Source organism: Scedosporium apiospermum, assembly GCF_000732125.1.
Source record: "Scedosporium apiospermum strain IHEM 14462 chromosome Unknown SEQ_SAPIO_0095, whole genome shotgun sequence".
In the NCBI taxonomy this organism is placed as follows: Eukaryota; Fungi; Ascomycota; class Sordariomycetes; order Microascales; family Microascaceae; genus Scedosporium; species Scedosporium apiospermum.
Genome location: NW_015971796.1, coordinates 22,540 through 49,886, shown reverse-complemented (window position 1 = coordinate 49,886; position 27,347 = coordinate 22,540). Strand labels below are relative to the sequence as shown.

At 51.8% G+C, this 27,347-nt stretch overlaps 8 protein-coding genes and 1 pseudogene across 8 annotated transcripts; 5 read left to right on the top strand and 4 right to left on the bottom strand.

The window, feature by feature from the left end:
- Positions 1 to 4,837: 4,837 nt before the first annotated feature.
- Positions 4,838 to 6,658, bottom strand: SAPIO_CDS4862 (annotated as a pseudogene; the record flags this gene model as incomplete).
- An 882-nt stretch (positions 6,659 to 7,540) lies between these two features.
- SAPIO_CDS4861 (Uncharacterized protein) lies at positions 7,541 to 8,164 on the top strand (the record flags this gene model as incomplete). Its single annotated transcript, XM_016787315.1, has 2 exons — positions 7,541 to 7,549; positions 7,640 to 8,164. 2 exons carry the CDS (start codon positions 7,541 to 7,543, stop codon positions 8,162 to 8,164), a joined length of 534 nt encoding a protein of 177 aa, XP_016642990.1.
- A 1,432-nt stretch (positions 8,165 to 9,596) lies between these two features.
- Positions 9,597 to 10,731, top strand: SAPIO_CDS4860 (N2,N2-dimethylguanosine tRNA methyltransferase; the record flags this gene model as incomplete). The annotated part of the gene is made up of 2 exons (XM_016787314.1): positions 9,597 to 9,837; positions 9,971 to 10,731. The coding sequence occupies 2 exons, from the start codon at positions 9,597 to 9,599 to the stop codon at positions 10,729 to 10,731; spliced, it is 1,002 nt and encodes a 333-aa protein (XP_016642989.1).
- Positions 10,732 to 11,698: 967 nt separating this feature from the next.
- On the bottom strand, positions 11,699 to 12,562 carry SAPIO_CDS4859 (uncharacterized protein; the record flags this gene model as incomplete). Its single annotated transcript, XM_016787313.1, has 3 exons — positions 11,699 to 11,783; positions 11,866 to 12,077; positions 12,134 to 12,562. The coding sequence occupies 3 exons, from the start codon at positions 12,560 to 12,562 to the stop codon at positions 11,699 to 11,701; spliced, it is 726 nt and encodes a 241-aa protein (XP_016642988.1).
- A 932-nt stretch (positions 12,563 to 13,494) lies between these two features.
- Positions 13,495 to 14,922, bottom strand: SAPIO_CDS4858 (Zuotin; the record flags this gene model as incomplete). The annotated part of the gene is made up of 2 exons (XM_016787312.1): positions 13,495 to 14,538; positions 14,629 to 14,922. The coding sequence occupies 2 exons, from the start codon at positions 14,920 to 14,922 to the stop codon at positions 13,495 to 13,497; spliced, it is 1,338 nt and encodes a 445-aa protein (XP_016642987.1).
- A 763-nt stretch (positions 14,923 to 15,685) lies between these two features.
- Positions 15,686 to 16,177, top strand: SAPIO_CDS4857 (uncharacterized protein; the record flags this gene model as incomplete). The annotated part of the gene is made up of 3 exons (XM_016787311.1): positions 15,686 to 15,740; positions 15,828 to 15,998; positions 16,083 to 16,177. The coding sequence occupies 3 exons, from the start codon at positions 15,686 to 15,688 to the stop codon at positions 16,175 to 16,177; spliced, it is 321 nt and encodes a 106-aa protein (XP_016642986.1).
- A 229-nt stretch (positions 16,178 to 16,406) lies between these two features.
- Positions 16,407 to 17,606, bottom strand: SAPIO_CDS4856 (Pre-mRNA-splicing factor slt-11; the record flags this gene model as incomplete). Its single annotated transcript, XM_016787310.1, has 2 exons — positions 16,407 to 17,384; positions 17,466 to 17,606. The coding sequence occupies 2 exons, from the start codon at positions 17,604 to 17,606 to the stop codon at positions 16,407 to 16,409; spliced, it is 1,119 nt and encodes a 372-aa protein (XP_016642985.1).
- Positions 17,607 to 18,395: 789 nt separating this feature from the next.
- On the top strand, positions 18,396 to 19,766 carry SAPIO_CDS4855 (Sterol 24-C-methyltransferase erg-4; the record flags this gene model as incomplete). The annotated part of the gene is made up of 4 exons (XM_016787309.1): positions 18,396 to 18,611; positions 18,671 to 18,705; positions 18,785 to 19,106; positions 19,191 to 19,766. The coding sequence occupies 4 exons, from the start codon at positions 18,396 to 18,398 to the stop codon at positions 19,764 to 19,766; spliced, it is 1,149 nt and encodes a 382-aa protein (XP_016642984.1).
- A 1,388-nt stretch (positions 19,767 to 21,154) lies between these two features.
- On the top strand, positions 21,155 to 27,313 carry SAPIO_CDS4854 (Pyruvate dehydrogenase (acetyl-transferring); the record flags this gene model as incomplete). Its single annotated transcript, XM_016787308.1, has 6 exons — positions 21,155 to 21,514; positions 21,632 to 22,386; positions 23,184 to 23,450; positions 23,567 to 26,165; positions 26,244 to 26,537; positions 26,633 to 27,313. 6 exons carry the CDS (start codon positions 21,155 to 21,157, stop codon positions 27,311 to 27,313), a joined length of 4,956 nt encoding a protein of 1,651 aa, XP_016642983.1.
- Positions 27,314 to 27,347: the final 34 nt, after the last annotated feature.

Genomic DNA, 27,347 nt, shown 5'->3' with positions numbered 1-27,347 from the left:
GCCTAGCGGTCTATCCAGCAAGAAAATCAATTGCATTTGACCCCTTGGGCAGCCCTTGGATGTGTCTTCAGTTTGCCGATGCGAATACTAGGACTCGATGGACAGAACGAATCTTCATCCACAGCCATCCTCTCGGACATTGCCTCACAAGCACCTCGCTTGAGGATGCCGGAGAAGGGGCCCACATTGATAGATTCCAAACAGATGGGCCAGGGGTGGGAGTAGTAGGAGGAGGCGAACAAGGAAACAGGAGCCTTCGGTGCCCGGGAACGGGGCTGTTCTCCGAGAGCCTGAGAGGGAACATTGAAGAATCAATTCGCCAATGCCTGACATTTAGCATTCATGGTGGACTAGTAGAGGGGGAACGGAATCGTATCTCGGCAGAGTTTAGCAGGTACAGTAGGATGGCTAGACCGTCAAGGCTTTTTGCGTATCCGATTGCTTCGTTTCGTGGATGCGGATGTGGACGTTGATAATAAACTGGACGATAAAGCGGGAGACCTCTGTGTTGTTCACACGCTGCAATTACCGACTGTTACGAAGTCGAGCACTTGAGGTTATGTAGTATCGTTGATGTGACGGCTTCTGCCAACTGACTGACGCCTTGACTTCTACAACTCTGCTCAATAATCTTTCCCCAATCGCTACAATTGTACAAAGTCAATCTCCCGCCTTCGTTACCCCCAATTCCCGAGGCAATTTCGGGAAGGAGGTTCGGCCCTGAAACTTCCTCATTTCGATGTTCGATGTTCCTGCCTCCTTCCTCATTGACATCGGATGGGGGACGAGGGATGAGGCAATCGCAACGGGGCAATGGACATCGGTAGTTCCTGGATACCACCTTCCGACGTTCTAATTTTACTCCGTAGAACGATCTACACCTTCCAACGTGGAAGTGTTCCGTCGGCTCTTTCCACAATGCAATGTCTGACCATTTGCCAGGCCAGTTTCCAGCGCCACATCATCCGCCAAGTTTGAATCTGCATGAAATACTTGTTACATGTACTGTCAATGCTGTCATCGGTCCACTGTAAATTAAACTCGGCCATTTACGAAGTGAAAGCTCATTTTACCATCGCACCTCCATGTACTGAGGTAGATTACGAGTTCGTTTTCTCTCCTCCGTACTTCGCAGGTTTGCTTCACTCCCTTTCAATGGGCGTGATTGCCAAGTTCCATAACACTATCTCGACTGGCTGTCAGCAGTTCGCCGATACGGATTGGGCATCTACCCCGTACTAGTTCCAGCCAGTCGAGCCAGCACTAATCCCATACCCTCAATTACCTCACTAACACACCCGCCCACTCCCCTCCAAGCCTGCTTTCGACCTTTCATCACTCCATGGGCATGCTTTACCCCCGCCCGTGGTTGCAGGGCCAGTTGCTTCTCTTTCCTCGTAGTCGCTCGGGATACCGGTTTGAATATAATCAAGATTTCGGCAGTCCTACAAGACCACCGCCTTTGAATCGTGGCACACAATCCAATCGTCCCAATGACTTTATCAGTTGCGCCTTGTTCCTGCTTCCACCCGGTCGAAACCCCCTCCCTCCCCGCTTTCTACCCCCTCCTGCAACCAGTAGGGCTACTCCACGCAGGGTCCTTTTCCGACTGCGCACCCTGACGTCTATTCAACCACAGACGAATGCACGTCACCAATTGGGCGGGGCAACCACGGATGCAGCAGGTTCCTATGCAGGTCTAGCCCACAAAAGTCGAGCCACATTGCAGAGCCCGTGGACGAGTGCTCACAGTGGACAATGGCTCCAAGAAAGTCTGTACGTTGAACATGCTCCGTTAATCGGCCACCTCATTGCGCATTGAGACGTGTCCAGAAGAACCCGCCGAACCTGGCCGGCTCTGGGATTGATGAAACATCACTTTCTTGCGTGAAGACCCAAGTTAATCGGGATCAACAGAGCATGTAAGCTAGTCTCGTTAGATCCCATTCTCCGCTCTCCACTAAACTACACTAATGATGTGGATATGTGGATATGTGGACGGGGAGGAAAGCGGTCTGCAAAGAAAAACGGCGCGGGATTGTGGGTCAGACACCAAAACGAACCATTGGCTCCGCCTAGATTCCAAAAGGTGTGTGCATGGGATGTTAGAGCAGTTTGCTGCCCAAAATGCCCGGCGACAAGATCAATTGAAAACAAAGGGTCGAGGCGGGAAGATTTGTAGTTTGGAACGAAAGAATTCCTCATGCGTTTCCGTCCATTGTTGCTCGGCTCTGCAGGGCCACGCAGGCGACAAGGACAAGGATCTGCCCATCAGCGGTCAATGGAGTTGATCGCAAGAGACTGTGCCATGAGAAGGCCGCCACGCTTTTTTACGGCATTAGTTTTTGCTTCCTTTCTTTCGACCATCTCGTTCCGCCCGCCTAATGCATGCAATGTACGCTACGATGGCCCTAGAATGGATCCGCCTTTCCCAGTGGCAAGCTCATTCAATCCCACGACAAAAAGCCCATTCACTACCGCGTCGAGACTAGAACGTTGATTTTGAATCAATTATCATTAGGGTATTCTGCCCTAATCTAAATATTTTATCTTTTCCCCCCTACCCCCTACCCCCGGGCACCAACCTTGGGCTGGGAACGCGCAAAGCGTATGAAGGTATGATTGTACATGTAGGCTTAGCCGGTCACGATCAACTGTGTGCTCAGTAAAGGGAGGGACAAGAGGATTTATGGTTGTTCCCATTGTTGCCCTGCGATCATGAATCCATAACATAATTCCGTCGTAAGATTTCTTGGGCGGTCTCTCGATACCCCTTCCTGTTGTGGTCCGGCCGTAAGTTAACGAGGCCGGGTATCCCGGTTTAGGACTCAGCGGAATAATGGGTCCAAATGGCGGCTCGACCCCGGAGCCGGCTGTACTAAGTACCCCGCCGGGCCCATCACGGCTCCGTGGAAGATCGGAGCGAGGAAATGTCCCACCACGGCATTTACTTCTTCAATGCGTAGCATACATCGTATCTATTGAGGCGTGGAGAGGAAAATCCGCCGACAAACCTTTGATGTATTCAAGAGACCCAGTCAGCTTATACTATTAAGCGCTACAATTCGCCTTGCTAGCAGCTCCTTAACTTCGTTCCGTGACGAAGAGCCACAAGTTATTTACCGTAACGAACCTCTACACCCATAGTTGCTCCGATGAACCCTCTCCAAGGTTTCCGCGATGTTATTTTTGAACAGGATAACCGACTGGAAAGCCTCGGGAAAGCAGAGTATGTTATCAAGTGTTCCTCTGAAACTCTACCACTGTCCATTTGATTCGAGTTAGCATGTAGACCTGCACACCAAGTGAGCGAGGCCGCCGATGATTAGGGAGTCGACATGAGAACGGTTCCTGCATCATCTGAGTGACATTCGCCTTTCTACGTGCCAACTCGAAGGGGCATTGATGGCTGCTACTTAGGACATACTCGGAACAAAGGCTGATGGAAGACAGTCGCAAATGGCCTATCCTCGAGGCGCCTCTGACCTAGGATGCAGTGCGACACGCCACATCGTCCTTAATAAGTATTGCATTTTCGAGGAGTCTCTCCATCATCACCCGTTGATATTCCACACGGCCTCGGTCTCTTAACGCGGGTACGTTCTTCGACATTTCCAGTTCCTCCCCGCTAAAGCCTGTAACCCGCTCCGTCTCGTATCTTCTAGATTCACCTAGCCTCAGTCGACACTCATACTCCGAGACGAATAGCCACAGTACTCTAATTAGCTAGCATGCTGAAGGTCTTTCTCCTCATCAACGTTCCTGCAGTGATGTAGGCCCTTAATTGCCTAGTTAAATCGAAAGCATTTCTCCAGTCTCGAGTTCGTGCCCTAGGTCCCAGTTAACAGCCTAGCTTCAGTATTGATGACTATATTGATTCCCTCACCAGAAGATCCTTGACCTTAGTTATGGCTCTCACAACATGGTCGTCGATATAGCAACGGCATACACCCATTCCTCCAAACCATCGCCGCAGCGTTCCAAGCCCGAAGCCCCTTTCCCGTCGATAAGCACATCTTCGCCGGCAAGTTTCCCTACGTTGGTCGCGTTCTAGTATTCCAACGGGGGGTCTTTTCACGCCTCTACCAACAGAAGCGAAAGCTAGGCCTAGTTGAGATTTAGTTCCAAGAACTGGGGCTTGGCAGCATTGATTCTATTTTCTTATTCTGGTCGTCGTTGCGCGGCATCAGATATCTTCATCTTGTTCTATCTGCTGGCGTCTCGAGAGTGATGAATTCGCTTCGGTTTTCGGCCTTCCGAAAACGTCTCACAGTTATGCAAGCTATCGATGAGGTGAGTGAACTCAAACGATGCAAGGAGGACGTGATAAAAGCGAGGAGATACAGAACGCTAGATGCCGGGAATATGCCAGTAGGCATGGATCTTGTCATGGTCCCCCTTGATGAGTATTCTAGCGCTTGAACTCATCTCACCTGGCCACACGCCCCGACGTGGAAAGGGAGAAAGCGGTGACGGGAGACTTACGACCTAGCAGCGGAAAGCCTCTGTGTCCGGAGTGTAATGGAGGCAGGACACTTCAAGCCAGCACTCCTGGACGAATAGCCCAGAAGCGACTCCAAGAGGAGGGAGAGAGTAGCAATTACAGATACGAGGTGTAGTGACACCACCACCACTCGTTTAAGTCGGTCCGGATATTGTGATCGTATTCATCAATACACCCCATATGTACATGGGGGTAGCAAAGCCACAGAATGCCTTCATTTCGGCCTAGCTGGACGTAGTTCCCACGGTCAGAGTGTCATGGCACTACCTGAGACCCGTAAAACTAAAACTTCAGATATCCCCAGAAATCCAGCGTGTCTCTAGTTCAAAGTGATCATGAAAAGTCATAAACCATAAGCGTCTCCCTCCCACTCTTCGCCTCCTTCAATACAATGACCATTTCGTCATCAAAGCCAACCCAGCTCCGGCGATCATCCCACTCTTCGTGAGATGGCAGCCTCCGTGGATCCTGTGCAGAGGCTCCTAGACTTGGTCGAATTTCCACGCTTCTACCGCCAGACCGACCCTCGAGCTCCCAAACGCGTATTTCGTCGCCGTGGCAGCTGACGCTGACGGCCTTGCCTCGAGACGTTATTTCAGCGTCGCCAATACCAGACGTGTGGCCCCAGAGGCGGATACCACGGGATATGGACAACCCGGCAGCGTTCGTCGTGCAAAGATAGAGAATAAGAGTGTTGTCGGGTTGTGTCGCAAGGAGATACGGGTGTGTATAACACAAAGCTGTAGGTCCGGACACCTCGTCTGCTGATGAATCCCCGACATCATTCTCGCCTGAAGAATCTATAACCTCGGAAGCGGCGTTGCTCGGCTGCGTTCTCGCCGGGCGGCGGCCCGTGATCACAGGAGGAGCATGTGCAAGCCGTGATTCAAAAACCTCGGGAACTGCTTTTAATCGAGCTCGGTTTATCTTGACATGCAGCTCTTGAATGCCTATAGTCCAACCTTCTCGAGTAGGCAAGGTGTAGGCGATGGAGGCGATAGTAGATGTCGACGTTTTCCTAATCGACAAAGCAAGAGGTGCTTTAGAGGAGTGTGACTTCAGCGACGTGATAAGGTATGGCGCAGCCACGCCCAAGCTCTCAGCGGTATCTTCACTTTCATTTTCCTGATTATCAATGGCGGCTCCGGAGGACTTCCGTAAAGAAGCGTCGAGCATTTCCGACAAGGTGAGAGGGTTTCTTGATACCTCAATCTCCCCGGCCGCGTTGTCCGCCGGTGCAGCCTCGCGGAAGACGTACAAGGATACAAGGACGCGGTTCGTAGCGGTCATCAAGTAAGGACACGAGTATGCCACCGATATGAGCCTGCCATTAGTTGACTTGGGGTGGCGGTATCGTTTCGACATCTTGCCTTCCGCAAGTTCCAGAACCCATACGCCGAAGCTTCCGTCAAGGAAGCCTAACGCAATCTCAAGCCTCTTCTCGTCCAGGTGCTGGTCATCGACGGCTATGCAGGTGGGCTCGGAAGCGAAATCGGCGTCGTGGAGATCGATTTGGGCGAGCAGCTTCTTCGATTTCAAGTCCCACGCACGAAGGCCGGCGGCCGATTCGGCCGTAATAACAACTCCATCGAGGACTTTTGCGAGAGTACGTTTCCTTCTTAAATGACTTTCTCCCAATCCATCGATGCCAACGTCCAGCTCCTCCACTGCGCACTTCCCTCTCGACCAGTTATGCCGTAGCTTGTATTGGCGCTTCCAGTCAACGAACAAGCCGTCGCCCTGCGCCCGGGACTTGCGAAGCTCGACGCCACTATATCGAAGTACGGTTCGACTGCTAGCGGCGCCGTCGTGGGTGAGGCTGGGTCGGAAGCCGGGGATTCGCATGGCGCGCGGAAGAACAAAATGGAGATAATAGAGCTGGCGCCATAGTTGAGAATCGGAAGAAAGTCTGTGGAAGCGGCGAGAGACGGGGGAGACGCTGAGGAGGTTAGAGAGTGGCAGGAAGGAAAGGATGCGGAGGAGAAGCTCGTCGGATAAGGAAGAGAGGAAGTCCCGGGATGGTGCGGCGAAACATGTTGCGCAGGTAAGCGAGCTATCTTCAGAGGGCTCGAGCTCAAGCCTACGTCGTTTCGCGGAGGACTTTTGAACAGATATGTCGGGTTGTAGAGACCCGAAGCGCCGTTTCGTGGGCATCTCGAATGATAGCGCCACGGCGGGTGGCCAACAAGGTGATATGGTAATAATCAAGAATACAGCCGGGTCATTTGAAGTTGGAGAACAGTGATATATTGAGGATATGGGTGGAAGTGTGCTCGAGGACAAAACTGGTGCCTCGAGCAGAGATGCGCGCAATCAAGCTTGCCCCTCTACAGTTCACGCCAACCACTGCAACCACTTTCCCCAAATTTGCCATCTGTTAGCGCGGCCTTCATTAGCGGTCTTGCACATTGAGTCAGCAGGAGGGTCGCAGTGGTTATTCAGCGTCACCACGGGATCCCTTGACTTTGAGTACACGGCGAAGTACACTTTTGTACCATTCCTGCTATTAAATAATTGTGGAAGGAGCCATTGTTGTATTGACTAGATAGGAAGGAATTGGCCCTTCGCTGCCTTCCGTTTTATGTTGGAAAGAGTGGGCCAATTCCATGGAAATTATCCTAGTAATTTCTTCCTTGCCGAAACAGTTCCTACGTCACAAACCCTAGCCGAAACCAGTTCCCATTTCCAAAACGTTTTCCTTTCTATGGTGTGACCTTGGTGCGACTTCGGAAGACCCTCTGCCGTCTAAAAAGGCCTGTTTTACAGTGACATTTTGGGAATTCCGTGACATCCGACGGTATTGGATTGTCCGATCAGGTCCGAGCTAAGTTTTGTTTCCATATCCCTGCAAATATTCCAACACCTGCTTCACCATCGCCGTCAATCGACGCTTTCTCAAATCTCACCTCAACTTCTATCACAGGCTCCACGACGTCGCTGAATTGAGCACCTTTCATCTCGATGCCCGAGATCTGCCACGAGAAAAGGGAAAAGGAATAGGAAAAGTAAGAGGAGGGGAAGAAAGAATTTATCAATATGGCACCTGTACGTAATTCCAACCTCCTTCCATGGCATATCACATATATGGTATACTCACCCCCTCTGGGATACTTTTTGTCCCTTTTCTTGGATTAGCGTCATCAAACTCTCCCAGCACCTCAGACCTCGTCAGCCAGGGAGGCCCGGCAGGCGTTCTATTGCAATCTCTGCTCCAAGGGCTACTCGCGAATGAATGACTATGAGGCCCACCTTAGCAGCTATGACCATACCCACAAACAGCGCCTCAAAGACATGAAGGCAATGGTGAAAGATCCCAGTGCCGGGGCCCGCGCTAGGAAGGCGGAGGCCAAGGCCGACGGCATCATCAGCCTGAAGCTCACAGGGACTGAAACGAGCAACAACTCCGGCGGAGGCTTCAAGAAAGGTGGCTTTAAGAAGTCGGGCTTCAAGTCTGCGTTCGGGTCCTCTACGGCCCCGGCGAACCCGGCAAGCATCTCTGCGCCCGGAAGCTCAGGTCCTGCCTCTCTGGTTGGACGGTTTTCGACTGAAGGTGGCAAGGAAGCAGCTACCAGGGAGACCCGAGACCTCGATATTTCAGCAGACACTGACTCGGAAGACGAAGGCTATGAGAGATATGACCCGAGACATCCAACGGACTGATTCTCTGGTGGCAGTTTGCTATTCCTAACATCGCATCCTCGCCTCCGTCGTCTCTGGGCTGCTTCCGCCAGGGTTCCTCTAGCGTTTGGAGATCTTCCATTACCCGTCCTGTCTCTAGGGCCCATGCCTCACCGTTTCGCCAACTCGTATCCCTTAATCTGGCGTATCCAAGTCAGGGGGCTCCCTGATCGCCTGGGTACATATTTTCCACCGACGAACCAATCACCCAAGCGTGCCGCGAAAGAAAGGTCGCTCAAGTCGGAAGCTCTCCTGATACTGCAGCATTGTATATCTATGTACATGTTTCCCCGCCCTCCGACAGATATGAACTGCAAGCACTCATGGGATTGCTACCAATGCCTGGCCCTAGCAATCTCGGGGGCGGCTCTATCATAGCCCAATCTGGCAGAATTCGGCTGCCCGAGAGGCAAGTTGCCGTGGTAGTCACGCTCTTGGAGCCGTCGACGGAAGAGACGACCTCCGCACAAGGTTGGCAAGAGTCCATGTCTTGAATGGCAGCAAACCAAGGAGTTCATGAGATCGAGAAAAAGGTTTCAGGAATAGAGGCAACTATCCCTAGATATAATGTCTATGTTATCTCTCAACGTGTAGTTGGAGACATGGTTGATTCCTAGGCGCGGCGTCGAGATTTCTGCGATACATCTCATGCACAGCACGCGCGGTTCTTTCTCCCAATCTCTTCGACATTACTAGATGCGCATTCCAGTTGACGACGAAATCAAGGCTGGCGCGAACGATGCTAGATTTATCAATAGATCGGGACATACGCTCGGTCTAATAGCGTGCTTTACATCATCTCTTATGAAAGACTGTAGAATCCATAAAGGAGAGACCGAAAACAGCGAAGCCACGTATTTTTATATTTTATGAAGATGGTTTGATTCATAGGTTGGTTTTGTATGCATTGTATAGCGGCATGCGAAATTATCTTTACCCTTCTCTTTGCATATCAAGTTCCTTGTACGAAGTATATCTCAAACAGTTTCTGCGCGAGCCTCTAAACTGCCGATTTCTTAGCCAATAGCCGCGTGGTAAATTTGGCTGACGTTCACTGGACCTTTGTAGGGCTGCCCAATGACAAATTACTGCTTCGTAGGGGGTTCCAGTGTCAACAGTTCAATAATTGATCGGTTACCCCAGTATCAATCTGCCGCTAGACACCCCAACGTTCGTCTCCACTCCCCTAAACTTACCACTGATTGACTCAACGATCCTATACCTCTTTACAAAGTACATGACAGTGCACGAGTCCCGAGGCGAATGTTGAAACCGCCGCTCCTGCGACGTCGATCGATTGATTAAATCGCGTCAATTCAATCCTGGGTCTACAAAGTACGAATGTTGACTCCCACCCGCTGTTTATGTCTTCACCCAACCCACAGCTAGCTTTATCCTGTCCGAAAGACTGGCCATGGACACGGCGTCGCTCCACGCCAAAGCCTCGCAGGAGACCCTCGCCTCCCTTCTCCAGCTCGACCCCACCCCGATTGATCCCGAGGCTCCTCCTCCCGCCTTCGAGAAGCCATTGCCCTCCTTACCTAAAGACTCTCCCGAACCCAGGCCGAGATCTGCCTCTACTTCTACATATCCGATGACCATGGAGGGAGAACTGCCGACCCCGCATCGCGGTAGCCCAAGTCCCATCTTCCTTCGTATGAACTCCTAAGATCCCCCAACAGAGCCGCGCTGGCCTCGAAACCCTCGAGTCCTCGGTCAGCGCTCGCCTATGCCCCGCTCGTCAATCGGAAAGTGGTGGAAGAGTTTGGGCTAACCAGCCGTATCTAGTCTCCCGTGTTCAGCGGTATTCTTCTATTACGCTCTCCATCTTCACCTCGATTCATCTCGCCAACACCTCTTTAATACCTCTGTTCACCCGCTCCGTCCCTGCCTCCGAGACCTACCTCCTCCAGGCCCGCGAAATCTACCAAACAACCCTCTCGGAACCTCTCCTAATCGGCATTCCCGTACTTGCCCATATCGCCGCAGGCACCGCCCTCCGATTCCTCCGGCGCTCCCATAATCTCCGCCGCTACGCCGCCAACGCCGCCTCCGTATCAACAGGCAAATATCCGCCTCCTGTCCCGACACTCCGGATATGGCCGCACTTCAGCTACATTAGCGCGTCGGGCTACGTCTTTACTGCCTTCTTCGCCGCGCATGTAGCCGTCAACCGCATCCTCCCACTCGTGGTAGAGGGCGACAGCTCCAATATCGGCCTTGCCTTCGTCGCTCATGGATTTGCACGCCATACTGCCCTTTCTACCTTGTCTTACGTTGGCCTCCTCACCGTCGGCTGCGGGCACATGGTCTGGGGTGCAGCTAAGTGGCTTGGCATCGCCCCCGATACATCCGAATGGACACAGAGGAATGGTTCAAGGGTGGTTCCTAAAGGTCGTCGAAGAGCTTGGTTCGGTGTCCACGGCGTATCTGCCGCCTTCGCCTTGCTTTGGGCTGCTGGTGGTCTAGGTGTAGTCGCCAGAGGTGGCCTCACATCGGGCTGGATAGGCACTTTATACGACAACCTCTACGCGCACGTGGCATTTTAATGCGCTTCTTTGCCCATTTCCCTTTTACCGTTTCCCCGTCTTTCTATCCTTACCTGTCGGGCCCAGCAAACAATGCAAAGCCGTGGGAAGTGTGTAAACACACACATATATACATATAGATTTCTGCATATGGAAGCGATGTTTAAATGGTAGATTATGTGTTTCGTTATGAAAGATGCTTTGCTATTGTCTGTCCGATGCCATCTCCATCCACTCCTGTTGCGGGATGGTTTTCCGTCTTGTATCGGGCCTCACTCACTTCGCCAGGGCTTGGCGGGATCTGCCTCTCGCGAAGGCACCCTAGGTTGGCTGAACCCTCCTTTCTCTCTCTTCTGTTCCTTTCTAGTCTGATCCAAGTTTGAACGCTGTGGTCGAACGAAGTATTGTTCAGAGTCATGGAGTGAATCCACACTTCTGGCATTGCACGAAGGAATAGGGGGGCGAGGAAGACCACAATATCTCACAGATACATTATATTTGGGGCACGTCTCCGGGGTAATGGGAAGTTGGGAGACACGCCTGGTAATTGATGCTCTGGAATTGTACAATTCCCACTGTTTATCCGTCCTATGTTCTGGAGAAGTCCTCGACAACAGAGTGCATTCTTCCTCCTCAGCAAGAATTACCTAGCCGTCTTTCGTGAAATGATACTGCGACTTCTTCCCTCGTTCCCTAGCACACAGCCAGCCCCCTGTAGGAGTGCCTACCCTCCAAATTTTAATCGTCTGTATCGCGAGAGGGGACGAGCCAAAACGAAGCACACCCTCCGAAGTGCCCTATCCTCCCTGTGAAATGCGCAGTCTCCTATGGAGCGAGCCTCAGAAGGTAGATGGATTTATTTGCTCATCTCATGCAATGATCCCTAGTTGCTTCTTTCACCAGATGTGTCCTGCTTCCCTGGAAACACTGCCGGTTTAACCCATGTGCCGGAGATTTCCTCGGCGGAGCTTCTGCTCCCGTCATGTACTTATGGCCATGTCCGACTTTCTCCTTCTCGAGCAGGCTCTTGGGTCTCTTCCCGCATCTGAGCATGGACCTCCGCCGGCAAAGTTCTCAGGTTTATCATCAACTTTGTTAAACAAAATCGAGGGTCGTCCATGGGGGCATGTCTTGTTTGGATGGTTTCCTCCATACCCGGTTATAACAGTGCAATCCGGGCCGGGCCGCGTCGAGGGGATGAACAGCCAGGCATTGCATTCACTGGCAGCCTCGTAACAGTACACGCAGCATTTCTGGGCACTGCCTACGGCCTCTAATTCAAAGTCCCATCCCTGGCCGTCTCTGATGCCAACCCAGTCAACACTGGGGACGTAATTCTCCTTACTGCAGCCTGATGATCCACTCGGCTGTGAATTCTTCATGTTAGCAACTCTAGATGTCCAAATGGCGAATCCAGACTTACCTGAGAATCCGGCGGAACTGCTGAACCCGTAACTGATTGGGAAGCCCCGGTATTTGTGACGAGAGGAGGACCTTCACTTGTTGTCGAGGCGTTCGTGGCGTCCACCCTGCCCCGGACCAAGGGGACACTGATGCCAACGGCTATGGCTATGCAAATAAAGATTCCCAGGCCAATCCAAGGCATCGCCTTTCGGCTACCTAGTTTGCGTAGTATGCCGGCAGGGGTGGAGGACCAGGTGACTTGGGTGGCTTGGGTGACGGCGCCTTCTCCTGCACTAGCCTGGGCGGAAGGCCTTACAGGAGCCGCATCCGGCTCAATGAGAACCGCAACCTCGAGACCGCTCTCGATCGAAACTTGCGGGGCGGTATTTGGTTCGAATTCAGCCCAGAGGTGCTGATCTTGCGGGTTCTCGGCGTTCTCTTCGCCCATACTGCTCTATGGCAATGTATTTCTAGCTGATAGGCCACGATGAGTAGGTAACCTGTCTCCTCCCTGCTGTGATTGTTCTTTTATCGAGAGCAGTGTGCACACCGAGCTCTTTTATTCCCGTTAGTAGGGATTGGGCCGGTACAATAGCTTGAGGAGGATAGGACTGATAGCGGCTATCAGAAAAACGAAAACCGCAAAGTTCTAGAAAGCAGGCTTGATGATGTTAGCAATCAAGACTGCCGTTGGCATTATCAACTCACATCAAGAGTCTGGTGGTAGGCAATCAGCTGGCTGTCTTAAGCTTCTTGTTAGGCAAGAGGATCTTGAACCTAGACCCAGGGAAGCAGATACGTTGTTTTTGCAGCTCCTGTCTGAATTCGCGACTGGAGCAAGAGACCATTAGCCCACGAAATAGGTGATCATAGCCCCAGAATGCCTCCCGCTACCACTCCTTTTGCCTCGGACAGCTCATGATTCAGAGGATGGAACATAATGGATACAACCCATTCATATAGAAAACCAGTAGGAAAAACAATCAACAAATCTGGGTTGGGCCCAAAGATTCTTTCGACCTCCTCGCCCAAAGTCCATGCTCGATCTAGGTAGAAGCCAACATCCGACATGCGACGAAACTGAGTAGATTGGAAAGGGTAGCTTCGTTTGACTGAAGTAGCAGCTGAAGCCTTGTATTCTCGGTCCAGTTGGTTCCTCGACCTTGGCTCTCAGACCTCCGATAAAACCACGACAATGGCGAGGGGATATTCATCGCAGGATTAAAAGAACAGTGCTCACGAATCTTCTTTTAACGGTCCCTAGGATTGATACTTGACTTATAATGCTGCTCCTACTATGCCTCAAATATCTGGATCGTAAGATATGCAAACGGGCATAACCTGAAGCAATCAGGCGGAAGAAAACCTAGTCTGGTTTGTTCAAGAGCCAAGGGCCTTGATATCCGCAGCCACCAACTTCCCATCGCCCTGTAACCTTCCTATTTCATCCTGCCAGACGGTCTTAATCTCATCCGCGAGCTTAAGGCCATTCAGCTTGCCGGCCAAGGCAGCTATGCCTTCGTTGTCAAGCTTCGACTGAACGAGCTCAACATCCGCAAGGACACTATCGATTGTGGATGCGCTCGGCTCGCCACTGACAAAGTAGTTGGCATCTTTGACGGAGCCCTTAAGAACTCGCTTGTTCTTCTTGGCGGCATTCTTGGCAGCTTCCTTTGCCTTCTTCGCCGCCTCGCGGTCGGCCTTCGCTGTTTCCTCGGCAGCCTTGGCAGCCCTCTCCTCCTCCTCCTTCTTCAACCTAGCCTCCTCCTTCGCGCGACGCTCGGCCTCTTCTTTTTCCAGCCTCTTCTTGTTCTTCGCGGCGTTTGCTTCCTTGCGGAAACGCTTGATCCGCTCATCCGCGGCTGAACAATCGTCTAGAAGCTTTCGCAAACGGGCATTGTCCTCAGCCTTCTTCTTCTTGCGTGCATTCGCATTCTTACGTTCCATGTGGCGCTTCTGGTCACGGTTCTCGTTGTCGTCGGGAACATCCTCGTCGAGATACTCGAAAGACCTCCAGCTGTCGAAGTTGTACCAGAAATTATAGAAGTTCTCAACCTCGTCCTTCGTCGATTTCTCATCACCGAAAGTTGGGACAGGGTGGGTTTTGGAGAATCGAGCCTCCGACTTGAAGACATTTCCCCAGAGCTTATAAAAGTTGCCCTTGGCAAGCTGCTTCTTGGACGGGGCATCGACGTCTGCCGCCTCGTCAACTGAGTCATACTGACGGCGCTTCACGGGGTCAAGAAGGATCTCGGTGGCCTTTTGAATGCATTTGAAGAAATTGTCATCGTCGGTGCGGCCAGCGGCGGCCTTCTTGTCGGGATGGTGGCGCAAGACCTTCTTGCGATGGGCCCGCTTGATCTGGTCTTCGGTCGCCTTATACCGGAACTTTGTGAGGCCGAGGACAGCATAGTGATCTTGGCTCTAAAATTTGCAAGGGAAAAAAAAGAAAAGGTCCACGTTAGCAACAGAGGGTGAGGTAGAAGATATGAATGGGGGAGAGTTGGTTCTAACCTTCCAGTCCTTGGCGTCACGCTGAAGCATGAGAGGATCCTCGTCCTCGCTGATTTCACTGTACTCTTCGTCTTCAACCTTCTTGGCCTTCTCCTGGGCTTGGATACGGTCGTCCTCGGAAAAGGTGCGCTTATGACGAGCACGGCGGGCATGGGCAAGGAAGTGAGGTCCGACTGGTTCAATCGTGCGCAAAGTCGAGGCGGAGATATGGCCAACAGGTTTGAAATCCTTTCCCGCGGCCCAATCCGCAGGAAGGGCCGGGAGGGGAATGCTAGTGACTGATGCAACAGCCATTGTTTTTCTGCTCGAAGGGATCTTGAATTTGTCGATGGCAAGAAAATTTTGGAGGGGCACAATTGGAGATAAGCAACAGCTAAAAATTTCTTGGTGTGGCGGCTGCAACGCTTAGACCAACTTTGACCTGGAGGTGTGTCTGACTAAGAACAAAGGTCGCGCGAAGTCACTGACCAGATGTTCGGCTGCTACAATGGAATTCGAATTGTTTCCTTCCTTTCCCCAAGTAAGCAATAGTACTTGATATATAGCCTATGTATAAACTACACCCCTTGGGAAAATCACTTTGACTCCTAATAATTACGAGCGACGAAAAAGAAGAAAAAGTAATTCTAGGTTGATTTCGAGGAATTTCTTGTAGAAAGCGGGCATCCCGAGGCCAAGGAAACCACGAGAAATCGACAAAGATGGTTGGCCCGTCCACGCCCATTGATCATGGAAAAGGTACCTGTGTAAAAAGTCTTTGAAAGGCGAAGACTAAAGACTGAAATACCTCTTTCAGTGATATTCATATGAAGTAAGTAGTCTATGCATCAATTGGGATACGGACTTTGATACGTTTGATTATTAAGCAGCTGTGAAATTGGTAGTTTGAGGACGGCAACGAGCTTTTGTAGCCCACCATTGCTCATGTGCCCCCATCATCGTGGAACGAGCGTAGGATATATCGAGCCTCGATTTTTACCTCCGACGGCCCTCTCAAGCCATCCCATATCCTAAGCCACTTTACCTAGCCATATACATCAGCACAGGCACCGCGACCATGGCCCTTGCTGCATACCGGAATCTTTTCCGAGCTACCCAGGTGGCCTTCCGGGGTCAGTCAAATCGATATTTTTTTTGACGGGCATCGGTCCTTCTCGGCCCCCCATTCTGTGATGCTAACCCAGAATCTCCCTCTGCAGGCGATCAGCGACTCCTTATCGAAGCGAGAAATCGTATCCGTGAAGAATTCCGCGCTGGCGCCAGCCCCTCAGACCCCGACTTCCAAAAACGTATTCAACATGCCCAGGAGGTTGCCTCGGTGCTCAGGGCGAACGTAGTCCAGGGTGTGCAGGAGGAGAACGATGTATACAGTATGGCCCGACGTTCTTCTCTTGGATAATCTTGCCCCGACGGGATGAAAAATATTGGTGCTGACCTGAACCGTGTCATTGTAGGGCTGCGGATACATGATCAGACCGAGCGTGGCGACAACGATAGCATCAAATCGCCAACGCAGACGCTTGGTGGCGGGAAATGCGGTTGCAGTTGATTTATGACATCTCATCACCGATGCCAGGTGTGTTTGTACGATACCGATTGCCGGACTCACTGTGCCAATACAGAAGCATGTTTACCAATGAAGCTAGAGTGTTTTTTTGTTGTCCCGATAAACGCCCGCGTGTATTCCATATCCTCATAATCGCCGCCGTCCGTATAACGCCTTAGAATGCGAAGCTCGTGCTCATTTGAAACAAGACATGGCAGGGTACACCATAAGCTTACGCCCCCTCGAGACTTGCATATTTGGGAATCGCAGCACTTCCTGGTGGCGCGGCGGTGGTGGCCGGGCCGGCGGATTGTTCACCCTCAGAAGCCGACGGCGTACTCCCGGGGTGACCTCGACGGTTATCCTTGCCCCTCACACCAGTGATTGTACGCCGCGCATCCATCAACATCTGCGCCCTCTGTTCTCGATTCATGGTTCCAACCGCCGTTGGCATTTTCCAGCGTACACGGAGGGGACAGCCCGCAATGACTGCACGCCCCTGGCAGGCAGCAGCAGCCTTTTCCGCAGCCTCCCTAGTCTCAAAGTTGATAAAAGCGCAATGCGACATATGAGAGCATATGAGGCTCTTTATCTTGCCATGGACTTTGAAAAAGTCTCGGATCTTGTATTCAGGAAGGTCGTCCTCAACCCCAGTTAGGAACAAGGACATGATATTCTTGTCATCTGGTGGCATCCAATCCTTGGGGCCGATTGGTGTATGTGCTATGCCACCCGCGGCTGGTTTTGGTCGATTCTGACGTCCACCGCCCGCGGCCGCGGCCGCTCGGGAGTCGCGAGTCCGGATTGGACCAGGTCCGCCGCGACCGGCGCCTGTGGAAGAAATGATGGCACCCGAGTCGTCAACGGTCGGGCCTTTCCTGAAATAGGGTTTGCTTGTTGCCAAGCGGCGAAGCAACTCTCTGGCCTTTTCATCCGTCTTTTCATACTCTTCAACACCTCCTCGACCTTCCTCAATAGCTCGCTCATTGTTCTGGGCAAAATATTCACGGTTGACATCGGAGGTAGGGCCGGGCGCAACCATCTTTAATGCGGCATCGCGGACCACGAGAGGCAGACCAAACGAGAGATCGAGCATGCAAGATTGGCAACAGTTTTTGAGTCTAGCGCAGGTTAGGCAGACATTACACCTTCGTTTCCGGCCTTGCGCTCGGTCGGCACTCCAGCTAAACACGGTAAATGGACGTGTACACTAGGGAACAGATCTTGGGTTAGCAAGTGTAGACGAAGCAGGACCAAGAAAAAGAGTATATAAAAAGGCGCGTAGACTAACCAGTTTACACTCGGCGCCATAGTCTTCCTTGAGCATCTTGACATATGGATTTTCTGGAAGGCAGTTTTCGCAGACTGAAGGGAAATCTGTTGTTTCCCATCCGGATCTGTTAAGATCTTGCTTGATCTGAGGCGGAGGCATGTTGTCGGCGGCGCGATGGAGGGAATAAAGCTGGTGGCGTGGTGGCTATGGTGCCTAGGAGAATCACAATGACCTTACTATGTGATATTGCGCAGGATGTTTCGGATCGATATAACGTAATCGTATTAATATTATGTAACACGAGGAGAACTTGGTTGGAGAATTGGGGCAGGTCAGCCTGGATGTGTCGAGCTGTTGAGGCCCCTCCATTTGTTTTCTTCCAGTTTTAAAAAAAAAGGACGGCAAATTTTCAATTGGACTGCAACTCTCTGCGACGACGAAATTAGCTCTGCTTATATAATGAAGCAAAAGTCTGTTCAATTTGACAATTGCAGTTGTCCAGATCGCAATGAAGTGTCGTGCCTGACTCGTATTCGGATTCGAAATTTCCTCTTTTCCCATTGGTCATGACCTTACCTGGTTATTTCGATGAAGCCTGGGGTATTGATACATTAGTGACAATATCTACAAAGGAGAAATACATTGTACTGAGGACATGACGGGGAGTCGCCACAACGGGCGGTCAGTGCCTTTTTTTAAGCTTGAAAAGGGGAGAGTAAAAAAGCATGTCCATCCGAATACGCCCGTTTTCGCTTCCTGACCTCCAAAGCTTTGCAGAGCACACCTACTTTGTATAACTATAAAGTATCGGACCCTGCTTCATCTTCCCCAATTGATCCAATTCGGAGTGAATTTCTTCTCTAATCCCTTCTGCTCAAAGCAAGCAAGCTTCCGCGTCGATTCAACCCCCAATTCCTCACCTCAATCTCGATAAGACACACCGCGACCATGGTGGCATCCTCGACCGCTTCGCACCTCGAGAGGGAGGACCACGGCCGAGATGCGGCCTTTAACAAGGCGATGCACGGAAGCAGCGCGCAGGCCACGGGTGGTATCGCCGCAATTCTAAAGAAAAACACGGCCGCCCAGAAAGTAGCATCGGAAGAATACTTTAAGCATTGGGATAACAAGGCCGCCAAAGACGAAACTGCAGAGGATCGAGCAGTAGGTTTCCGGCACGTGGACAATGCCGGCAGTAATAGATGCTAATACTCACGAAATAGGCCCGCACAGCTGAGTACGCGACTCTCACGAGGCAGTATGTATCCCCCCCCTATCCCCAAGACACTGCAGAATAAACCTTAGAAGCATGGGTTCTAACCAAGTGACTTTGCCAGTTATTACAACCTTGCTACCGATCTGTACGAATATGGCTGGGGACAATCGTTCCATTTCTGCCGCTTCTCATATGGCGAGCCTTTTTACCAGGCCATTGCAAGACACGAGCACTACCTTGCGCACTGCATTGGCATCAAAGAGGGGATGAGGGTCCTCGACGTCGGCTGTGGTGTCGGCGGACCAGCTCGTGAGATCGCCAAGTTCACCGGATGCCACGTCACCGGCCTGAACAATAACGACTACCAGATTGAGCGCGCCACCCATTACGCTGCCAAGGAGGGTCTTTCTGACCAGCTTGAATTCGTTAAGGGTGATTTTATGGTACGCCTTCTTTTTTTTTTCCACCCTAGGCTGAGCATTGAACGTAGTGTAACATACTCACCCGTCATTGGTTTTTTTCTATAGCAAATGTCGTTTGCCGATAACACCTTCGATGCTATTTACGCCATCGAGGCGACGGTTCACGCGCCAACGCTAGAGGGCATCTATAGCGAGATTTTCCGAGTGCTTAAACCTGGCGGTGTCTTCGGCGTATACGAATGGCTCATGACGGATCAATATGACAATGACGACCTGCACCACCGAGCTATCCGATTGGGTATTGAGCAAGGTGACGGTATCTCTAATATGTGCAAGGTTTCAGAGGCTCTAGCAGCCATCGATGCGGCTGGATTCGAAATGCTTATGCACAAAGACCTTGCAGGGGGTGACGATGCCCTCCCATGGTACTGGCCCCTGTCGGGAGAGCTGAGGTACATCCAATCTGTCGGTGATATCTTTTCCATCGTGCGCATGACGCGGTGGGGCCGGACAATCATGCACAACCTGGCTGGCGTGATGGAGAAGGTTGGCCTTGTGCCGGTCGGTACGAAGAAGACCGCGGACAGCCTCGCGCATGCTGCCGATTGTCTGGTCGCTGGAGGCAGGGAACATCTCTTCACCCCAATGTACCTGATAGTGGCGAGGAAGCCGTCGAATTAAATACTAGGGGTGAGAATCGTTTCAGCCGATGTAGTCGTTTCTATGGGTAAAGGCATGGCCGGGAGGACAATAATGGAGAGGGAGTCTCTCGTTGTGCGCGGCCTATCTTGTGAGAGGCTCAGATCTTCAGCTTCCGTCTAGTTTTATTCCCTGAGCCAGAGCTGGAAATCCGTGGATATAATTTTGAATGTACATAATGCATAGTTCGTACACCGATAATAATAATTCAATGGAAGCAACGCCATGTCTGAGTGTCGACTGTGAGTGTTCTGTCAATAATTTAGGGCACGGGGGCGTGTCATTGGCTTGGTGGCCTGTCAAGCGAAGCAATCTGTACTTTGCACTCTGCATTCTCGACGCAGCTATTGAGACGTCTCTCTCTTTCTCTTTTTGCCCCCTGTCTTTTCTTTATAGACATAAACGGGCCCTCCGTACGTTTGGAATGAAGCCGGTTTATACCAATGATTGTGGGCTCCGATGAACTCTCCCCAAATATCATAATAGTTCTAAACTGCTTTCACGGTGGCATTGCACCTAACGTATGCTCCAAGGGAAAGGAACACTGAAGAAACCTTAATTGCAGAAGAACACCAAGACGCAACTCTTCACTCTTCTCGGAGAGCAAGGGACCCGATTCAGTACTAATCGCGACTAGCTCCCAGGAACTTGGATCCACAGCATTTTTCGGTTGACATTAAACACTGTGGAAAGCTCCTCCAGAAGCAGGGGTAGAACCATCAGCAAGGGTTACTGAAATGCACCAAATTGTGTGCTACATCCTTGCGCCTGAACCCCTTCGTAAACTACGAAGTACTTCGTGCCTGTAACTTCTTGGAGGCGCCCGCTTAGCGGGCTTGTATTGATACTTCCTGTGTTGTAAGAGGACGGAAGTAAGTACCAGTACCTTAGAGGTGCCAATCGTCTCAATCAATCATGTTCTGCACCCAAACCCCTCCAATTATAATTATAGACAATTGCATCAGCATCTATCCTTTACCAAGTATACTTCGTACCTCTACCTTCCCCGGCGGCTGGTACACCCGATTTTTCCGCTTCTAGCCCCAGCGAAAGGTAAGCTGTTGAGCTTTACTCAACTTTTGGAAAAATTCCCTCCTATCAACCTTCCTCTGCCGAAACGGTTCGGGTCTTCACCTATTACCTCCTTTCCCACATCTCTCCTCACGACTTATCATCCAGGCAATTGAACTTTTGTCTTCGTCTTCTCCGTCCCAGGGACAAGGACCATTTTGCCGCTCGCCTTATAGCGTTCAATTCCGCCCCGGCCTATCTCGTTTCCACGTCATCACGGCTCTATCGTCACGTCCAGACAATCCACATCTTCACACATTCATTCCTTAGCAGTGTCCAGGACAAACAGGATCCAGAAAATGTCGCGGTACGTTCTCCGTGCTAGCCGAATGGCTGCTTCCGCAAGGCCTGCCACTTTTGCGAGGACCGCCTTGACTCCAGCTTTCGCCATCCGTGCTGCCCGAACCTACTCTGCTTCCGCGGCCACCAAGGAGTATACCGTTCGCGATGCGCTAAATGAGGCGCTAGCGGAAGAGCTCGAGTCCAACCCGAAGGTGTTCGTGATGGGTGAAGAGGTAGCCCAATACAACGGAGCCTACAAGGTTACCAAGGGTTTGCTCGACAGGTTTGGCGATAAGAGGGTGATTGATACACCCATTACTGAAAGCGGATTCACCGGTCTGGCTGTGGGCGCTGCCCTCAGTGGTCTTCACCCTGTTGTACGTCTTGTCTCGTTTGATCCCCTCCGGTTTTCTGGACAGTTATTTTTTGTCACTTTATCGCCATGCTTTCTTGCCTGTTCTCTTCGTCAACTGACCCTGACACATCATGTCTAGTGCGAATTCATGACGTGGAACTTTGCCATGCAAGCGATAGACCAGATCGTCAACTCGGCAGCAAAAACACTATACATGTCTGGAGGTATCCAGCCATGCAATATCACATTCCGTGGTCCAAATGGCTTCGCTGCTGGTGTCGCCGCTCAGCACTCCCAGGACTACTCTGCCTGGTATGGTAGCATCCCGGGACTTAAAGTCGTCGCCCCCTGGAGCGCCGAAGACGCAAAGGGTCTCCTCAAAGCAGCTATCAGGGACCCCAACCCTGTCGTTGTCCTCGAGAACGAACTGATGTACGGTCAATCTTTCCCCATGTCCGAGGCCGCCCAGAAGGATGACTTCGTGCTTCCAATCGGAAAGGCCAAGATTGAGCGCGTCGGCAAGGACCTTACAATTGTGTCGCTATCTCGATGCGTAGGCCAGTGCATGATCGCGGCCGAGAATCTGAAGAACAAGTACGGCGTTGAGGCTGAAGTCCTCAACCTTCGATCAGTCAAGCCCATGGATGTCGAATCTATCGTCAAATCCGTCAAGAAGACACGGCGACTACTTGCTGTCGAATCCGGCTTCCCCGCCTTCGGCGTTGGTTCGGAAATTCTAGCGTTGACCATGGAATATGCCTTTGACTATCTGGATGCCCCGGCCCAGCGTATCACCGGAGCTGAGGTTCCGACGCCATACGCGCAGAATCTCGAAGAGATGAGTTTCCCGACCGAGCAGTTAATCGAGAATTACGCAGCCAAGATGCTTCGGGTGTAAGAGGGGGAGGCGAGATTAGCAGCGGTGAGAACAAGGGAGAGCCCAAGGGTTGTAATGGAAAGTAGAACCAACCCACCGGAGGGGGGAACATTGGCAAAGGGGACCAGATGTCGCGTAGACTAGGGCGATGATGGGAACTGGGAACAGGACAGTGGAAAGGGGTGAATCGGTTCCGAAAACTGTAATTACATACTCTCGACCCATGTAATCCGTCACATTACTTAGAGTCTGGGAGGCTCGGAAACTATTAGCTGTAACTCTATCTTCTTTTGCACTCGCAATTCAAGCACTATTTTCTTTTGGATGGGATATTCTACTGCCTGGGGCAAATGGAGGTTCAGCAGGACATAGGTTCATAGGTTCTATGAGAATAGTCAGCGCGAGATTAAAAAAAAAACTATTCATCATCTTCACAATTTACACCCTGCAGCATGGCGGCGGCACGGATGTCGTACATTAAAGGGTGCTCAGTCAATCATTGATAAAAAAGACTTTGGAATTTCTGATTGCTCCGACTCGATTAAGCTTAGTTTTCTGCTGTCTTAATTCTCAGGGCTCAATGCTGGCATATTTGGTCAACGTTTGTTAGCTAACCTCGATAATTTGAGGAGTGGGAGCATGATTGTTTGTTGCTTGACCTGGCAATCCATTTGCACCTTCTCATAATCATCCATTCTCCACAAACGTGCCTTGCTTTTTTCAACTTCTATTTTTCTTTCTGTCTCTTATTCCCCTACGACCTTACGGAGAACGTCTGAGCTCCCAAATCTCACCATATGGTGTATGTTTCTAGGACATTGAGAATACTCACCCACGCCATGGCCTGTGAGGATGCCTTGCAGGCCTGTATGGAGAGGTTATCGGTTCTGAGCTGTGGCGCTGAGGAACGAGAGGATAAACCCGTATCCGTCATCGACGACCTACTGGCTGGAGGACCCAGACCAGTGAATCGAAGGAAACCTGCCACTATAAGCAACGAGCACTTGAAGCAACAGCTCGAGGGCGAATTTTTGGCGCCTTCCGCATCGTTTCCCCCGGAGTGGCTGGATCGGTTTCAACAGTACGTTGCTCAAGCCCTACCCCTCGCCATCATATCTGCCCGATTCACTGTGGTCGCATCCAAACCCAGAGATGTAATCGGCCCTAGCTAACTAACACCCCCTCACTCAATCTCAGACGCTGGGAGAGCCTGGTAGAGTTCTCGGAACTGTTCCACCTCGCTCCAACCCAGAGTCGAACAGTCACACGATTTGTTCGTCATGGCCTAGAGGGCCGGGTGACGGGGTACAAAAGTGTAACGGTGCCGGCGAACAGCGCCACTGCCAAAAACTCCACCTCTTTCCTGCGGAAACCGGCAGGCAGGGCTGACTTTGTTCGCGGCGCCGCCGGCTTTTTCCCTTTTGCTCCGGGAGGCCTTGACGGTATCGAGGCTGCTGCTGCATATGAGGATCTGCAGCTTGCCGATGGCGCTGACACCAAGGCAGGTGCTTCTAACAAGCTGGAGAGAGTCATTACCCTAGGCGCCGAGGGTGGGCTGTTGGAAGTAGCACCCGGACTATCACGGGGCATCAATTTTGGAAAGAAAACACCTCTGGCTGAGGAAGATGAGAGTCAGCAAGTGGTGCGAGAGCTCAGAGAGGAGCCGGATCAGATACATGTCTCCGAAGGCGTCGACGGAGAAATCGTATCGCCTGCTGCTGGGGAGGAGAGTCCTGAATCTGACGAGGATGCGGAAGAAGACATCGATGCCATTCTCCCCGTCGAGTTCCCCGCGTTGGAGCCCCACGGAATCCTGGCGGCATCCAGTACCCGCAGGGCTGGCCGGGAATATGCACACATGGTAGACATCAAACGAGAAATGGCAAACTTCGCAGAGCTAGTGCCGGACATGGCTAGAGAATGGCCGTTCGAGCTCGATACCTTCCAAAAGGAGGCCGTCTATCATCTCGAAAACGGCGACTCCGTTTTCGTCGCCGCCCATACGTCAGCCGGAAAGACAGTCGTGGCGGAGTACGCCATCGCCCTAGCTGCCAAGCACATGACCAAGGCGATATATACCTCGCCCATCAAGGCTCTAAGCAATCAAAAGTTTAGAGACTTCCGTCTTACCTTCGACGATGTTGGGATCCTCACCGGAGATGTTCAGATCAATGCCGAAGCTAGCTGCCTCATCATGACGACAGAAATCTTGCGGAGCATGCTCTACCGTGGCGCTGACCTGATTCGAGACGTCGAATTCGTGATTTTCGATGAGGTCCATTACGTCAATGATTTCGAGCGCGGCGTCGTGTGGGAGGAGGTTATCATCATGCTACCGGACCATGTGTCCCTCATCCTCCTCTCTGCCACGGTCCCAAACACGTATGAATTCGCCTCATGGGTAGGCCGGACCAAGAAGAAGGATATTTACGTCATCTCGACGACCAAGAGGCCAGTGCCATTGGAACATTACCTCTGGGCGGGCAAGGCTATCCACAAAATAGTCGATTCCGAGAAGCGGTTCCTGGAGCAAGGTTGGAAAGATGCCAACCATGCACTTCAGGGGAAGACGAGAACCCTTACAGAGAGTTCTGCTGGGGCACGAGGAGGAGGCCGGGGCCACGGTAGAGGTGGCAACCAGCGAGGCGGCCAAAGGGGCTCTGGGCAGCGAGGAAACTCTTCTCGAGGAGGCGGTGGCCGGGGCGGAGGCCGAGGTGGACCTTCGCGTGCCAGCCACGCTCCTGGTCATATGGGTAGAACCGGACGTCCAGGTGGGTATACGTCCGCTGCCCAAGACAAAACGCTCTGGGTCCACATGGTCCATTTCCTGAAGAAGAACAGCCTTCTCCCGGCCTGTATATTTGTCTTCTCCAAGAGGAGATGCGAGGAGAATGCCGATGCTCTTAGCAATCAGGATTTTTGCACTGCATCCGAGAAGAGTGCCATCCACATGACGATCGAGAAGTCTATTGCGAGGTTAAAGCCCGAAGACCGGGTGCTTCCCCAAATCATCCGCCTACGAGATCTTTTAGGCCGAGGTATCGCTGTACACCACGGTGGTCTACTCCCTATCGTCAAGGAACTGGTCGAGATCTTGTTCGCCCAAACACTCGTCAAAGTCCTATTTGCGACGGAAACTTTTGCCATGGGCCTTAATCTTCCCACCCGCACTGTCGTCTTTTCTGGGTATCGAAAGCATGATGGCCATTCCTTCCGCAATTTGCTTCCCGGTGAATACACCCAAATGGCGGGTAGGGCTGGTCGGAGAGGGCTGGACAGTGTTGGTTCTGTCATAATTGTACCACCAGGCGGAGACGAGGCACCTCCTGCCGGCGAGCTGCGGACCATGATCCTGGGCGAACCGTCCAAGTTGCGATCTCAGTTCAGGCTCACCTACAACATGATATTGAACCTTCTGCGGGTTGAGGCGCTCAAGATAGAGGAGATGATTAAGCGTAGCTTCTCGGAGCATGCCACCCAGCAGCTTCTCCCCGAGCATGAGAAAGCTGTTAGACTGTCCGAGGCCGACCTTGCCCGCGTCAAGCGAGATAGCTGCGACGTCTGTGATGGCGTCGTGGACGAGTGCCACGGGGCCTCGCAAACATATCGCCAGTTGACGACCGAGCTATATAAAGGGCTCTTGGCTATCCCTATCGGACGCAAGATGTTTACTGCCCAGCGCTTGATCGTCTACAGTAGGGACGGAATACGGACTCCCGGTATCCTACTCGCTGAAGGTACCAGCATCAAGGGCTCCCCCAATAACCCGATGGTCCATGTTCTCGAGATTAAAACCGTCAGGGATACAAGAGATTCGACAGATCTTTTACCTTTTGTATCGGCCTTTTGGGGCCTTCTTACGCCTCTTCCACAGGCAAAGAAACACGTACATATCAAGACGGCCCACGTCCCGGTTGAGGACATCATCTGCCTCACAAGATATGTTACCAAAGGCATTGTGCCCGAAATATTCCAGGGTGGGGATGCCGGCCGCAGAGCAAAGGAACGGATTCATGGTCTATGCCGCTCATGGGATGGTATCTGGGAGGAGGCGGACATGTCACGATTCAAAAGCCTATATTTGCAGGAGTTGGTGGAGAGGAGAAAGAAGGCGGCTGCCACGGCAGCAGCTTCGCCCGCTTTACGTTGCCCCGACTTTGTAAAACACGTAAGTACTTTCACCTTCCCTGGGGCCATACCTGTCTAGGAGTGTACCCTGCAAAGCAATTCTAGCGAACGCTAACGACTGTCGACTCTATCTAGTTCGCAATGTGTCACGACCAGTGGCTTATCAAAGATCACATTTCCCAGCTCCGCCAGGCTCTTTCGGACCAAAACCTCCAGCTCCTTCCGGATTACGAACAGCGGATCCAGGTACTTAAAGATCTCAAGTTCATCGACGATGACACGCGCATTCAACTCAAGGGCAAGGTTGCCTGCGAGATACATTCAGGAGACGAACTTGTCCTCACTGAGCTCATCCTGGACAATGTCCTGGCGGACTACGAACCAGCAGAAATTGCGGCCCTTCTTTCTGCATTCGTGTTCCAGGAGAAGACTGATTGTGAGCCCTCACTGACAAGCAAGTTGGAACGGGGCAGAGCAACTATCGTGGAAATCAGCGAGAAGGTGAACGAAGTCCAGACGCTGCATCAAGTTATCCAATCTTCCGACGAATCAAACGACTTTGTGTCGCAACCCCGGTTTGGCCTCATGGAAGTTGTCTATGAGTGGGCTAGGGGGATGAGTTTCAAAAACATCACGGATTTGACCGACGTCCTCGAAGGCACTATTGTCCGCACCATCACCCGCCTAGACGAGACATGCCGCGAGGTAAAGAACGCGGCGCGCATTGTGGGAGACCCTGAGCTTTACCAGAAGATGCAGGCCGCCCAGGAAATGATCAAGCGAGATATCACGGCAGTCGCTAGCTTATACATGTGAAGAAACAAGAGAAAAACCCCCCAAAAAGGGGAAG